At 45.8% G+C, this 15,751-nt stretch overlaps 1 protein-coding gene across 1 annotated transcript in view; it reads left to right on the top strand.

Annotated features, from left to right (window-relative positions):
• The first annotated feature begins 1,034 nt into the window (after positions 1 to 1,034).
• Positions 1,035 to 15,751, top strand: part of pik3r1 (phosphoinositide-3-kinase, regulatory subunit 1 (alpha)) — a 17,899-nt gene continuing 3,182 nt past the window's right edge. The window contains 9 exon segments of the mRNA XM_069160437.1: positions 1,035 to 1,293; positions 3,067 to 3,671; positions 13,531 to 13,598; positions 13,600 to 13,624; positions 13,737 to 13,765; positions 13,767 to 13,812; positions 14,405 to 14,536; positions 15,287 to 15,315; positions 15,317 to 15,489. Of these exon segments, the coding sequence (XP_069016538.1) occupies positions 3,335 to 3,671; positions 13,531 to 13,598; positions 13,600 to 13,624; positions 13,737 to 13,765; positions 13,767 to 13,812; positions 14,405 to 14,536; positions 15,287 to 15,315; positions 15,317 to 15,489 (839 nt within the window). The 5' untranslated portion in view covers positions 1,035 to 1,293; positions 3,067 to 3,334.

Below are 15,751 nucleotides of genomic sequence, written 5' to 3'. Positions count from 1 at the left end.
AAAACTTCATCCGTTGTAAATGCAAACATAAATTGCGTAACAGTAGAAAGAAATCCAGTTCCACAATAACTGTGAGGTTTCTGTGGTTTGTAAAAAAAAAATTGCAACAGTTGGCAAAATATTGTTAATGTGATCCAAAGGAGGTTGTCAAAAGGGCATTTTAGTTTGAGTTTCTCAACGCAGTAGTTTGAAGTTCCCAGTTATTTTTGGTTTCAACAGCACCAACTTCACTCCTTCCTCTTTTTCTCAGTGGTGATGGCCACTGATGCCTGTGTTACCATGGAACACTTAAAGGGGCCATCCCTTGTGCAAAGCTGCTTACTGCCTCTTTAGCACAGCCGGGACAGTAGGGTTCGTACTTGATAGGGGATTTCTGCAAGCCAGCCCAGTTCCCCTGCCATAATTAGGCCACCCACATTCACGGTCATGTGCCTTGGAGGATGACTCTGAAAGATTTGGGGACCTTCCATACTGACATGTAATGATTTATAGAAAAATAAAATAAAAGGGAAAACAATGCTTAAGTGCTGTCCTGTGTGTCTTTTTTTTTTAAATAGCACACCTAGGTTGTTTTGGGTCTTGTTTTTCTAAATATATAATGTCATATACAAACAACATCTTCCAGAATAGTATGTAAGCAAAAAAAACAACAAATAAATGAATAATATATGAGTAGTTTTTGTTCACCTTCACTGGTCAATTTTGGTCCTTACTTTAGATATTAATGCTGTAAAAAAAATAATCTCAGGTTAATATAAGAACAGGTACTGATAGCAACAAAAAAAAAAAGCACCCTGATTAACAGGAATTGCGTGCAGAAGTTATGTAACTTCCATAGGTGTTTCGCGTTGCGTGTAAGAGTACATGGAGCGGGAGTGTCCGCCTCTTGCAGGGTCACCATTGGTCCGATTGTTGAGACCTTCCTGATTGACAGAGACGCGGACCAATGAGCGGCCGTGCTTTGTCTTGGGGGGGGGGGGGGCCCTCTCGTCGGCCGAAGAGGCGAAGTCCAAGGGAACATTTGTTCTCGACGAGGGGGGAAGCCGCGCCGTTATGTCGACGAGCTGCCGGCTGGTAGCACTTTGTACTTCTTAAATCGGATTTAAACTCAAGCGGGAGGACTTTTTTTCCTCGGTAAACCGGTCCGGTAAAGGATCTTCCATTTTTTTTATTTTTTATTTTTTTTTTTTTTTTATTCATCACGCGTCGCAAAATCTGAAGTTTTAACTGCCGGATCGTTTCGGCGTGGAGGGACGAGGACTCGTTGGATTTACGTGCGGATCCGTGAACACCGTAAGTTAACTGCGGTCGGAGCTCCACCACCCTTTCCAGCAAAAAAAAAAAAACAACAAAACTTTACGCCACTTTCCTTAAAAGTATTAATTCAAAAACTCTCCTGGTAGTAAAATGTTCTGAAATGCAGTTAGTTTAAAGTTAAGTTTACTTTCCACCGTTGCAGTCGTTTTTTTTCTCTCTCTCTCTTTGCATTTCTTCTCTTCTGTTAACTTTTTTGTTGTTGTTGTTGTTGTTGTTGTTTTGCTTATAACTACTACTTTAACATCACTTTACCGTTATTAGATGTCTTCGGTTTACGAACGGTAACTTAGCGTGAAGCTAACGAACGCTAGTCGATCGTGTTAGCATGCTGACGTTAGCTAGCTAACGCGACGTGTTTTTTTTTTTGTTTTGTTTTTTGTTTTTTTCCTTGTTTGTTTTTCTCAGACGATGTAAAGTTGCTGCGTTGAGCTTTAAAAAAAAAAAAAAAAAAAAAAAACTAATCTCAACGTTTTACAAATCCACAATTTTTTTTTTTGCTGCCGACTCGTTAACGCACCAGGAAGGTTATTTATTTAGTTATTATAAATAGTGCTAATGTTAGCAGCCGTATGTTTTGAAGTCGATTTTTTTTTTTTTTTTTTTTACAGCGAACTGTAAAAAAAATGGACCCAAAGAAAACAAAACATCTGATCGTAATACAGTCAGTAAATTATTTACTTGTGTTAAAGTTATTGTGTTTCCGCCTGAGGGTTACGTCAGGGGTACAATAAAGTACTAAATGATGAAATTAACCGTATTTAACGCGACTTTACGTTACAGTCTGGTACATGTATGATTTGCAGCCAACTTGGCTTGTGTATAAATTAATAATGTGATTTAAAAACAAAAACAAAAAACCCGGCTCTGTGCATGTTTTATATAACGTGTAAAGGCATGCCCCAGAATTTGTGCTTCGACTTCCTGTTATCACTGCAAATTCTTTGCATACTGTAAAAGTCTGATCAATCAAGTCTGTGCTACTCTTGAAACTTAACCAAACTAATGTCACGTACACACTAGAAGCATTTATTATTATTTTTTTTATTGCGATTCATTTGCACATCACTATATTCTTTAGAACTGTTTGAAAAAAAAAGAAGTGCCGTTTCATTTTTTTTCTGAGGAATTTTTCTGAGCTTTTTGCACAGTCAATAAAGACCAAACACATTATTCATTTCCGGGCGTTGTGACATCCTTAGTTTCCTCTGCGATGAATAATCATTCAGCTGCAGAACTTGCATTGCACTTGTCCACTTTCATGGAGCTCAAAGATTTGTCCGTTATTAGTTGGGTCACCTCTTTGTCATCAGCTCTGAACCCAGAGATTCCCAACCAAAACTCCTCCTTTCTCGGATTGGCTGATGTCCCACTACGTAAACTACGTCAAACCATCTCTCGTCGCTTTGAAAGAATAAGTAGCGTATGTTTACGGCAGCGTTGTAGTTTTCCGCCCACAGCGGTTTACCTTTATACTAGCCACGACCAATTCAAAAATATGTTTTTACCATTTTGAATCCATTTTGCGTGAAGGATTAGCTGGCGTGAATCTGTTTGAACCTTTTTTTTTCATTTTTTTTTTTTAAATACTATTAACTCCCAAATTCGCATTGTATGAATAGTTTTGAAAATTTTAATATTTCGCATTTTCGTGTTATTTCTTTGTCAAGACCTTTAGTCTGCTCAAACACCGTATGCAATACGTACAGTATTTGTCTTGTGGCGTAAATGGCCTCTGCTCTCGTCTTACAGGTCTCACGATCACTTACCGATGGGTGCACGCTGTGGGGCGACACACCAAGGGGGCAGCAAATCATCCAAAAAGAGACGGGAGAGCTGTAAAAGAATGACGACGAGCTTGAAATAGTTGTTCTTCCGAAAACTGTCGAACGTTGCTTTCTTGGGACCGTCGGAGCCAGCAAATGAGTACGTGGAATAAGCACGTCCTCAGAAAAACCTGAAAAGTAACTTGGGTTGAAGCTCATCGTTGAAAAGAAGACCTCGACGCAAAGTGGTCGACATGAGTGCTGAAGGGTACCAGTACAGGGCGCTTTACGACTACAAGAAGGAGCGGGAGGAGGACATAAACCTGCATGTGGGGGATATACTGTTGGTCAGCAAAGGAGCCCTGGTGGCTCTCGGGTACACGGACGGACTGGAGCAGAGGCCAGACGAGGTTGGCTGGCTGCCGGGCTTTAACGAAACCACTCAGGAAAAGGGGGACTTCCCCGGGACATACGTCGAGTACATCGGGAAGAAATGGATCTCTCCCCCGACGCCGAAGCCGAGGCCCCTCCGGCCCTTACCCGTAGCGCCGGGCGTCTTCAGGACAGAGGCCGACTCCGACTCGGAACAAGGTGAGTGCCGAACCAACACAGTTTAACAGGTGTTCAGGCACCCGAGTCACATGTTGCTGTCGGTTAAATCCGAGAAGGCGTTGAGAGTTCTCTGTAAGAAGAAATATGACAATGGTCACCGGGCCCTGAAGTGCGACGTCAAAAATGTCTGCGATTTAATGAATTTACCACAGTAGCACGAGGTGAATCAACGGTACATCACTATTCTACCTGGCAGTTGCAGTCTTATCGTGCGATTTTTAAAACTGATTTCCATAGCTGCCTGGAGTTCATACGTCCAACACCAGTTCCCATAATTCCTCTGTGGCTACCTCTACGCAGTGTCCTCATTTGAGTTGAGCTAGCTGTCACCAGAAAAATGAAGCAGGATTTTCAAGTAGTCAACCGAAACCAACAAGCTTGCGACATATACCCGAAAAGAAAACACTTTCTAGAGTGAAATTGAGGGCAAGTCTAAAGGGAAAAATTTATATAACTCAGAATCAAAAATAGCTTTCCCTCGGCTAACTCGCGATGCAAAAAAAAAAAACAAAAAAAAAAAAACAGCTCTCGTTGTTGTTGCTTGTGCAATGAGGCTCCAGGAAAGATTAGATTAGACGATCGTTACGTAATGGTTCGCGACATCTTAAATGTCGATAACGTCAAATAAAACGCAGCCTTTCCTGCTGCCACCTTTTTGCAGGAAGAAAACATAAAAATGGTTTTACTCTTACTGGAGGGAAAAAGTTCAGGATGTGAACACAGCCATGTTTGAAAATGACTGTTTACCTTCCTCTGGTATCTGGCTGACATACCGAGGTCCTTTCACTGGGTTTTTCCCCTGAACTTTCAGCCATCATATGTCACGGCCTTCATCAGCAGATGGAGTTAGCCGGTTGGTGATAGGTGGTCGTGTGGAGGAGTTCCCGGCGTCGTACGCGAAACGGCCTCTTCGATCTTTCCCCGGTTGTCCACCCACTCCTTTATCATAAACGAATCAATTGTTAAAGCGAATCGATGAGATAATAACCGGCGGGTCTGGATTCAGGTTCATGAAGTATAAGAAAGATGCTGAGTCTGCAGTTTTTCTGGGGGTTTTTTTTTTGAGGGGGAGGAGGGGGGGGGGGTTGGTTGTTGTTTTTTTATGAGCAAGTAGCTCTGACCGGCGCTGTGCAGCTGCACTGAATGTGAACCGAGCTCGCTCCCAGAGGACGAAGCCACTGGTGTGTATTCAGGGTATCGTACACCGGGGGGGATCTTGTGCAAGCCATATGTTACCAGTGACTATCATCTGTTTTCTCCTCAAAACTGCATCTGAAGGGAATTTTAACTCCCTCATCAGCAATGAGAAACTTGCTTAGATCACCGTACACTGGTAATTAAGGCAAATTGCTTCTTTTTTTTGTTGTTGTCTGGAAGCGCGGGGGGAGATGGTAAGCTAGATTTATCAAAACGGATGAAAATGAGCCTTCCTGTATATTTGATGATGTCTTATTTACTTCTTGTAGTTAGATGGGAAGCTGGAAAAACAAACTTGATAGTTTTGGTAGAGTTTGCCAACAGGTGATGTTTTTTTGTTGTTGTTGTTGTTGTTTTTTAAAGCCCTCAAACAAGCATATTTACCAACAAGTCAGGCCGTTCCTCAAATTTGAATTAGTTGAAGGTTTTTCATGGCAAAAAAAAAAAAAAATTGACATTTATTTGTGCTGACTGATAAATCTTACACATCGCAGATGGCTGCCCGTAACGCGGTGAAGAAGAACAATCATTTTCTTTACACGTGTCGTACATTCACACTTGGCATGTTATAACATTTGACCTATCGGACAGAGTTAAATTGGTGAAACATGGTGAAACGTTTGAATTTCTTTATTTAGGGACGATAGCAGGCTGTTCAGTGTTTGCGGTCTACGTTAGCAGCGTAGCTACTGGAACAGGAAGTGCATCGCTAATACGAACTCTTCAGTATTTCTATATTTAACGTCAGTCACACCGCCCACTTATTTCTTTACCGAGTTTATAACGGAAATATTTGGCCGGGTGTTAATTACGGCGCGTCTCTTTTTTTAAGCTCCTTTTTTGTTTTTAGCTCCTTTTAAACGTTTGCGTCAAAACGACCCTTTGAAATCCGAGTCGGTGTTGCTGCTCAGGCCGCAGCGATGAGCTGCAATTAAAAAAAAAAAACTCGCATCTTTTTAAAGACGCTGCGGCCGGCGTGAAATGTGCACTTAAAGCTCTGCGCTCACCTAAAGAGCAGCTGCAAGTTGCCAATTTTTTTGTTGTCGTTTTAAAAAAAAAAAAAGAAAGAAAGAAATGTTGCTCTTTGTGGTACGATTGTGAAATTCTTTACAGTGTGCGCGGAGCCGGGGGGGGGGGGGGGGGGCAGCATGCGTGTTGGATGGCGTTGTCGTGGTTGAGTGGCCAGCAGCGCCGAAGACTGGAGCGAGTTGACTGTAGCACCGGGAGAAGAAAAAAGTCTCTGTGTCCTGGGCTGTGGGAGAGAGATGGGGGGAGGTGAGGGGGAGGGAGTTGTGGGTAAGGGAGAGAGAGCCCCTGTGATCGCTGGGAGGGATAGTGTGCAAAAGGGGCTGGGGGGGGGGGCTGGAGGTGGGGCGTCCTGGGAGGAGGGAGCTCTGCTTGCCCGAGGGGGCTTTGAAGAGGATCTTGTTGCTCCCAGAGAGTTTGTGATTTATTGCCCCACCTCCGAGGGGATCTTGCTCCCCTTCCTCCTACTCCACAGCCTTTTTTTTTTTTTTTCCTTCTTCTTCTTCTTCTTCTTCTTCTTCTTCTTCTTCTTCTTCTTCTTCTTCTTCTTCTTCTTCCTCTTTCCTCCTCCTCTTTTAATGTTTTGATAGTTCCTACAGTCAGCTCTGGTCGAGGGGGAGAATGGAGGCTTGGAAAGGGGGCCTCTCCTCTCTGAGCCAGTGGGAGGTGGGATGAGGGAGGAGGGGGGTGGGGGGGTTACATGAGTGCAGCAGATGTGGAGTGGGAGAGAGAAAAAGAGAAAGAGGGCCTGGCTTGGGAAACTATTCCTCCTCATTCCAGCTTTCAGCCATTTTATTTTATTTTTTTTTTTTTTTTTTTTATAAACATTAAAGTGTTGCTCCTTTGCTGGGCCTCTCAGTCGAGAGAATATCTGCGAGTTTGTGCCCCGCCAACGCTGAAGGAAGTCAGAGAATAACCTCAGCTCGGAGCTCATTTGAGCTCGTACAGAAACGGCAGAGGTTATTTTTAAATTGAAACTTTTTCCTGCCCAAAACAATCAAAAGTTAATGAAGTATATTTCTCCGCATGGTTTAATCCAAGTCACAACACGGCAACACTTAATTCGCCGAGTCATAAAGCAAAACTACCTGGTAGCCTTTCTGGAGCTCGGTGACCGCCTCGCATGTTAAGATTGCCGAGTCGAAGGTTTAGATATTAACCTCCAGCGTTGGCCTTTTTTTCTGTGCGTATAATTGCTCTTTATCTTCCAGCCGCCCGTCTGAGCGAACAATCTTCCGAACGCGAAGAGATAAAGAGTCTGAATAACTGGTTGTTGCTCTACGTGCTCTCACAAGGTTCAAGCCTGCGTGCTCGATCTTGTTTTGAGGAAATATTTGAGGCCGTCTGTCTTCTCTCGCTTTTTTTTTTTTTTTTCGAGAGGTACGTTTTCAGTTTTCAGTAGAAAAATGGGGAGTGGATGGGGGGGGGCATTTCCGTCAATAACTTCTTTTTCTTTTTTTCTAAATCACAGCAGTTAAGTCTTTTCTTGTATGTCAGCAAACTCATTACCGATAAATACAAAACGAGGACGTTAAGTTCCCTTTCTCTCTCTCTCTCTCTATATATATATCTATATGAAGTACAGACGGTGAGAGCAGCTACTGGAAGGAAGAGAGCTGGCGGTACGAAGGAGACGGTTTCAGGGAGAGAGAGCTGGGCTCAGCTGGAGGTTGAGATAATGCAGCGCTCCTTCCCTGGGCCTCTTTAGCACTCAGGCTGACATCTGCTGTATTGAACACTCTTTCTGTCAGTACTGTCAATTTTTCTTTCTTTTCCCTTCTCCCGAGTTCACTTTTCTCTTAAATTATGCATGTTCGTGACTTTGGTTTCAAATCGGTATGCGCGTTTTTTGTGTGTGGTTTTTGTGTCCCCCCCCCCCCTTCAGAAAAAGGACGGACACGGATCGGTAAATCCATCCAAGTCAGCGGCAGAACAAACACGGCCGAAAGTTTTATCATGCAGTAGTTTGCTCCGATGTCGTGCTCCTCTGTGGGACTGAAAGGCAGCCTGGTGGGGGGGGGGGGTTAGTGTGTGTGTGTGTGTGTGTGTGTGAGTGTGGGGGGGGGGGGGGGGCAGGAATGTGTTGGCGCTTCTTTGGTGGAAGGGGTGCAGCACAGACTGCATGGTGGACTGATTTGTAGCTTTGTGATGAATCAGTATTGTGCTAAGTGCTGATTGCAGTAACTTGATGCACAATGCAACCGGACAATAAATGGGTTGCACGCTGAATAGCCGCCCCGGTGATTGCTCTTTTACGCCGTCATTGTTATCAGCGCACACGCCGCTGGCGAGAGGCAAATTTCACTGATTTGGGTTTATTTGACCTTTTTTTTTGAGAGGAGGAGGAGGAAGGGGGGGGGGGGAATTAGTAGAAAATGACTTCTCTGTTTAGATGTTGTTGTTTTTTTGTTCCCACTTGTTTTATCGGTTGCTCGATGATAGCTGAGGTCGGATGGGAGGGCGGGGGGGGGAGTGGCAGCAGGCAAATCCCCTTCCCGCAAACGTCAGACTCGGCCGGATTTAAATATATCTTCGCCTCGTCATAGTTCCTAACGTCGGGTCCGTGTCACAGAGGGGCGTCTTGTGACGTCTTTTCGTTTGTCGCTAGCTTGTTCGACTCGCGGCGACACCCGGGGATCGCTTATCGCAGCGTTCGTGGCGGTTTCTCGAGCGCTACCGTGGTAACACGGATTCATCCTTCTCCTGATGCTGTTCAGACAAAGTCAGAGCGCCGTACGTTCCTGTGAGCGGGGCGGCAACTCGCAGTGGTGTTAATTAATCGTCGGTTCTGTAAAATGTAAGAAAACGGCCACCAAAGTGCGCCGGAGACTCTTAAAGCACGAGCAACTCGACCGACCGACGAGAGCTCAAACCCGAGAAATATTAAGTTAACTGGCAATTAAGATTAAAAAAAAAAAGGAGTAAATCTTTACATTTAAGAAGATGTGACATTATTGGCTGAAAAAGTGCTGGTTAATTGAATAATTGATTTGTGCGAATTACTTTTTTTTTTTTTTTTTTTTTTTTTTTAATTCAAATCGTAAACTGAAACCGACGCGCAAGAAATAACAGACGTATGCTTAACTGCTTTTAGTGGCTTATAAAAAGCTTCACAGTGTAAAACGGCGAGCCGCGCTTCCCCTGAGTGATTGTTCAATTACGCCACTTTGCCTGCTCCGAAGGATATCAGAACACGGACCCTCAAATTATAAATGCTGTAGTTGCGGCCCGACGTTTTAAAATATGCTGATGTTCAGCGATGTGGGGGGGGGGGGGGGGGGGGGGGGGAACACTCGTAATGTAATTTTTAGGGCTTAATAAAATCAACACTGTAATTAGATTTTTTTTTTTTTTTTTTTTAGTTTTTTTCCTTCACCAAACTGCATTAGCGTATAAATCCCGTCGGACTTGTGCAGGAACTGTGCGCACGAAAGCGGTGCATGACCGTTTCATTACTTGATTGTGTCGCGGAGGACCCGAAGTCTTGAATTGGCGAATCTTCTTTACTTGGGGAGTCGGAGACCGTCCGCCTAGCGGGATTAGGAAAAAGAGAGCGAACGTGATAAAGCACAGAGAGGCCCTGACTGTTGGACCCGGGGGGGGGGGGGGGGGGGGGGGAATAATAAGACAAAAGTGAGATTAGGGAGAGACAGGCACAAGGGTGGGGGAGAGGGTGGAGGGGCAGAGGAAGGTATTTCAGATATGTGATTTATTAAAGGAGGAGGGGCAGGAGGAGGAGGTGGGGGGGACTAGGGAGTGTGGGGAGGTAGGTGAGGGTGTGGCGTTACGTAACGCTTTGAACGACATAAATCATCTGCTTCTTTTAGCCGTTTTTCAATTTCTTATTGAAACCAGAATGCACCTCTTCACGCCCCGGGGGGAGGGAGGGAGGGAGGGAGGGGTGGGCGGAGAGGGGGGGGGGGGGAGGGGGAGGTTTTGTACCCCCTAAATGTGCAGTTACAGCACACCCTCTCAGCGTAGGCCTCGCGTCGCGGGTCGCATCCTGTGTTGTCCTCGAACAGCCATCACGAAAACATCTGTGACATCTGTACTCATCGATTCGAGCTGTGTGTGTGTGTGTGTGTGTGTGTGCTCGCTCGCTCATCGACGGTCTGCTCCTCAAAGGGTTAATTGTCAAGTTGTAGCAACAGCCTCCTCATTGGACGCCGCTCTGGCTTTGCACTACGTCTTGCGCCCTGCAGGAGGAGACATTGCCTGTCCCCCTTTTTTTTTTTTTTTTTTCTTCTTTCTTTTCTTTCTCCCCTTTACCTTCGGCTCAGAGAGCGCCATCACTCATTGGCTTGAAGTACCACCGTGTTGGAGCATGTTAGAGCTGCCCGTGCACACGTGTTAACAGAAATCCGGGAGTGTTTTTTTTTTTTTTTTTTTTTTTTTGTACATCTGTTGTTAGTAAATTTGTAGATAGGTTTTTTTTTTGGGCTTTTTTTTTGGTAGTATCAGCAGCCCTTTGTGTAAACGGTGCGGTACAGGGGGATACCCTTGTAGTGCAGTTAGTGCTCTATAATGTGTTGATGTGCGGGGAGTTTTCCGTTATCAGTTTTTGCTGGCGTGCCTCAGCGAGAGTTTTCATTTTATTTTTTTCAGACAAGAAGAAGCGGTGTGGCCTGAAAATGCTGTTTACTTGAGCGGGGCCCCTTCTAAATTTATCCAAAGTGTGTTCTATCTTTAGTGCGTGTCCGTCCCGCCCGCAGTCTGCAGTTCCCTCGGTTCAGACATACCGTTTGTGGAGATTGTGCCCCCCCACCCACCCACCCACCGAACGCTGCCGCCGCAGCAGCACCAGTGGCAGCTGCATCCACTTCCCCAACCTGCGGTCGTCCTAACTGACTTGTAGTCAGCCAGTCGGCTGATGCCTTTCGGGATGTATCATGAGGTCTGCCAAACATTCAGACTTGTAGAGGCACGTCCAAAGAACACCCCCCCCCCTCCTCCCCCACCTCACTCTGTGCTCTTTCACCCAGTCACCGCAGAAACTAACTCGCATTGAAACTCTTGAGGAGAGTCAGCTGTTCGAAAAAACACGGCAAAACAACTGCTCCACGTTGTGTTGTTGTTGTTGTTGTCGTCGCGCCGCGCCGCTCCAACGCGAGGAGGGCCTTTTGTTGTAGTTCTCGTATCGTTTACGCCCGATGGGTGAAGAAGAAGAAGTGATCGGCAGGTTTTACCGTCTTCCAGCATGAACTGGGAGCTTCGGCTGCGGGTCGAAGTGAAACGCGTTCAACGTTGGTGTGCCGTTAATAGCTTTACCGGAATCATCATCATACCTTAAATGAACACGGCAAAATGCGATCTATTTTCCCCCCCCCCCCCCCCCCCTTCTCTAGCTACACGTTTCCTCGGTTACAAGCGGCAGCCAGTAGGAGCGCGTTGGCTCGTTTGATCCCACGCCAAGGCATCACAGAAGTCATCGCCGATGGCTCGAAGCATTTCTGCCATAGTTCGTCTGCCACTCGATACAATCCCATCGGTGCCCAAACTATCACATCGTTGACAGTACCGAGAAGCAACTCGATCCGCGGGCTGCCGGGTGTCAGTCACAGGCCGGCCTTGGGCAGAGTAAATAAACACAAGACTCCGGCTCACTTGTTCTTGGTTTAGGGGATATAAGAAGAGGCTTTAAAACCCTCGTATTGTGTATTTTGGAATATGTTGCTTAAGAGCTGGGACAGACCGTTCTGGAAAAGGGAAAAAAAAAAAAACAACAACAACAAAGAAAAAGAAAAACACTAGAATTTGGAAATGCGTCCTTCCTCCATTTCCTGTCTGTCCTAAGCCCCCGCCCACCAGACCAGCACGGGCAAGTTGTCTCTATCTCTGGAAACGCTTGGCCAGTATTGACTTGTTTTATTGTATTCAGTGGCGTATGGGCCATCGAGCACAGCGGGACGAATCCTGGCGGGCCAGCGGATCGTCCAAAAACAAATCCATAAAGTTTTGTAAACCCCCCCCCCCCCCCAGGCTAAATATTTTTGCCCGTATCTGTCCCTTCTGAAACCTCCTGCGATTGGTCTAAAGTCGAAACAACTTCCTGCCCCCGGCTCTAAAAGTGTTACATAATCTTTAACACTGAAAACATCTTCCGGGCTTTGGTCGATCAGAAAACTTAAAATGGAATCAAACCCTCCGACCGACCCCCACCCCCTCCACCCACGGCGGATCCTCTTGCAGATATGAACAGTAGGAGAGTTGGGCGCGTCTGCCGGGGTTTTAAATTTAACTGCAGGTTGTGAACTTGAGTTTCTCAGAAAAAGGTTGGCTGTGGAAGGACAGCTGTGTTGGATATCTTGTCTGCGAGAAAGGTTACACTTCCAAGGTGTGTGTGTGTGTGTGTGTGTGTGTGTGTGTGTGTGTGTGTGTGTGTGATGGCAGCGCTGCGTGCCTCAATCTCTATTTAGGGAAACTTTTGGTGCTCCACCTCAGAGTTCACTGCTTCGGAGAAAGAAAGGGGGAAAAAAAATAAAAATTAAAAAAAACAAAACTCCCAGTTCCAATAATGTCTTCCAGATGACCAGTTGTCCTACATGGAGTTGTGTGTGTCCTGTGGTTAGAGGGACTTTGGTAATCCAGTTTCTTCACACGCAACACGCCAGCCTGAGAGCTGCGCAGGCCAGAGGATGTGGATTTGGATGAAGTGGTTCATTTATTTGCCTGATTGAACCCTCTTTGGTGGAAGAGGAGGAGGGGGGTAGGGGGGTAGTTCCTCGGTAATGAGCGGCACGCATGCATCGGTGAGACCGGTAGTTGGCCCGTTTAATGTCTGATTGAAGAAGGAGAAAAAAAAAGTCAACCTTTTTTTTTTTTTTTTTTTTTTTTTTAAGGTCGAAGAAAAATATGGTGACGAGAAAGACTTCCATTCAGCATTTTGAGAGCGCGGACTTGGTGTTGAACAGTTGAGCCTTTCAGAAAAGCGCCTTTTCAAAATACGCCTTTGCAAATCCAAATAAAAATCCTCGCCAGCTCCTTCGTCCTTTCATGTCCACACCTGGGCGCAAAGTTCTGAAGGGAACGCCAGTGAAAAAAAAAGTCAGACCTGGCTTGCCTCGTATCGCAGGATATTTGCTTAGTCCCTCGGTCCACCAAACCCTCTAACTCTAGTTGCTCAGCACCTCCACTTCTTGAATCAGCCTGTTGTAAATACTGTTTTTTTTTGTTTGTTTTTTTTTTTTCAACGTCTGAAGGCGGCGCTTTGGTCCGCGTACCCGCTGCCTTTTGAGGTTCTTGAGCAGTTTTTGCAAGTCGGCCTTCGCCCGTCCCAGATGAAATCGCGGCCCTCGGCGTTTTCTTTTTTAATGTCGCTGTGTGAACGTTCGTCGCACGAGTCGCAAATGCAGTTTTAGCTGTGCTTAAATATAAATAATAATAATAATAATAATAAAAATAAGCTATACGTGTGCAAAAATAGTTTTCATCCCCCACATTTCTTTTTAGAGGCTAAACAGGAATTTACCATCAAGACTAAAGTTGTTCTTTCATCTTTATTCGCAGGGATCCGTGGAAGCAATGCGCTCTATTGTAAACTGCTAATTATAATATAATAATATAATATAATATCAAATCACATTTAGTTGAGCGGTTTGTTGGTTATCTCCTCCAGGTTTCTGTCTGCTGGACGTGACGGAGCAGTTTTCCCTCCGGAGGACCGCTCCCCCCATGCTGGCCAGACCTGCTGGAAGCCATCGAGAAGAAAGGTGAACTTAAACTGTGCTGATGTGACCTGTTGCACAGAAGAAAAAGAAAAAAAAAACGTTGCGTGTTAGTTTAGTCAGTCGCTCTGACGTGCGTTTCTTTGATCGTTCGCAGGTCTGGATAACCCAACGTTGTATCGAACATTTCACTGCCGGTGCTGGCCTTGAAGTCAGACAGTACTTTGATTGCGGTGAGTCTTTTTTTGGGTTTTTTTTTTTTGTATCAGCGTTTATGAAACCTGTATATGATGAGGAAGTGTCAAATGGAGGAGGTGTGAGGTGCCAAAGAAAGACATGCCGCATAGAGTACGTAAGAGAAACCCAGAAGCGTCTGTGGTCTGGTTAAACTGGTGATATATTTTTGATCACCTACGTGCAATGATGATCTTTTTTCTTAATATTTCACTGGACATATCAAGCTGTATTCATTTATTTTGTGCATATAGCTTGTGTGTATGTGTGTGTGTGTGTGTATTTATACATTGGATTTTGTTTTCTTTAAAGTTTTTTCCTTTTTTTATTCTATTCTTTTTTTTTTTTTGCATGGGTATTTGTATTTTTTTTTTCTTACCTGTATTCTTAAACAACTAAATTTCCTCACTGCGGGATTAATAAAGTCATACCTTATCTTTCGTATCTTATCGGATCCTGTCGTGTCGTTTCATGTCGTATCTTATCGTATTGTACGTCATCGTATCGTATTAATATCTTATCTTGTGTGCGTAAACGTTTCTCCGTACGGAAGTTAAAGTTGTGCATCTTGTGGGTCCTCTCGCTCCTCAGATCCTCCCTCGGCCGACCTGGATCAGCTGGAGCTGCCGGTCCTGTGTGACGGTCTGCTTAGGTACCTGCAGGATCTCCCCCAGCCCGTCATCCCCGCTGCAGTATACGCTCAGATGGTCCACACCGCCAAAGGTGAGAGCGCGCGACGCATTCACAGTTGGCCTTAAAACGGAAGTGCTGACGTCGTGTGTGTTCCTGCTTCTCTACTGGACGATCGATTACTTTGAAACGCGAAACCACGAGACGTCTTCGGTACCCTCCCAAAGAAGACTTTCCCCTCGTTTTTGTTGTTGTTGTCGGCCTCTGCGGGTACATTTTAAGAAAAAGGCTCATAAAGTATACATGAAGTGTATTTTGTCTCGTCGTCCGTCCGTCCGTCTGTCTGTCTGTCTGTCTGTCTGTCTGTCTGTCTGTCTGTCTGTCCGTCTGTCTGTCTGTCCCGTCTGTCTGTCTGTCTGTCTGTCTGCTGCAAGCAGAGAAAGAAGAAGTTCTCACACCGTTCTGCAGCGCTGCATTCTCTCGCTGTCACATGGCCAGAAACAGGATATCCGTGGTTAATAAGAACTAAAATGAGCCTGAAAGTCTATCTCGAGCGTCTCCGAGCAGCCAATCACCTGCGAGTGTACCTTACTCATTGTCAACCACACTCACCTCCGTGCGGTTCGCTCGACTAACTGCACATGATGCCTTTTTTCCACCTCCTTTGTTGAAAAAGCAAAAGCAAAAGCGCTCTCATTTGATGCTGGTCTTCAGCCGAGGAAGTCCTTCTTTTATTTTTTTCTCTCTCTCTCTCTTTCTTGTCTTCGCGTCTGTCTGTCTGACCCCCCCCCCCCCCCCCCCCCCCCCCCCCCCCGCATCGCTCTCGCTGTCGCTCTCAAACAGAGGTGGCCAATCCGGAGGAATGCGCCCAGGCTGCTGCGTCGCATCGCCAGCACCCCGAGCCTGCCGCCCCAGTACTGGCTGACTCTCCACTGTCTGCTCAGGCATTTCGCCCGAGTGTGCCAGAACGGCTCCAAGAACCTGCTCGGCGCCCGATCGCTGGGCGAGATCTTCAGCCCGGTGTTCTTCAGACAGCAGGCCAGCAGGTGGGAGTGGGAGACGGGAGGGGTGGTGGTGGGGGTGGGGGTGGGGTCGTCTCAGCATGGGGCTCATGCCCCTCGCCGCTGCTACATGTTAGTGGTTTGTCAAAGATAAGGCAGCAGACAGACAAGCGTGCAGGCTCGGTCATGCGATACTGCAACACGCAACACGCTAAGCGCAGTCTGAATATAGGTTGGAGCTTTTCTACTTACCAGCTGCGCTGCAACAATTAAAGCAGCTAAGCCCTCAATTACCATCCGTTTGAAA

Source organism: Embiotoca jacksoni, unplaced genomic scaffold, assembly GCF_022577435.1.
Source record: "Embiotoca jacksoni isolate LCO1_2020_lvr unplaced genomic scaffold, fEmbJac1.0.p SCAF_10, whole genome shotgun sequence".
NCBI lineage: Eukaryota > Metazoa > Chordata > Actinopteri > Embiotocidae > Embiotoca > Embiotoca jacksoni.
The sequence above is the reverse complement of the archived record's forward strand: the minus strand, read 5'-3'. Positions and strand labels throughout refer to the sequence as shown.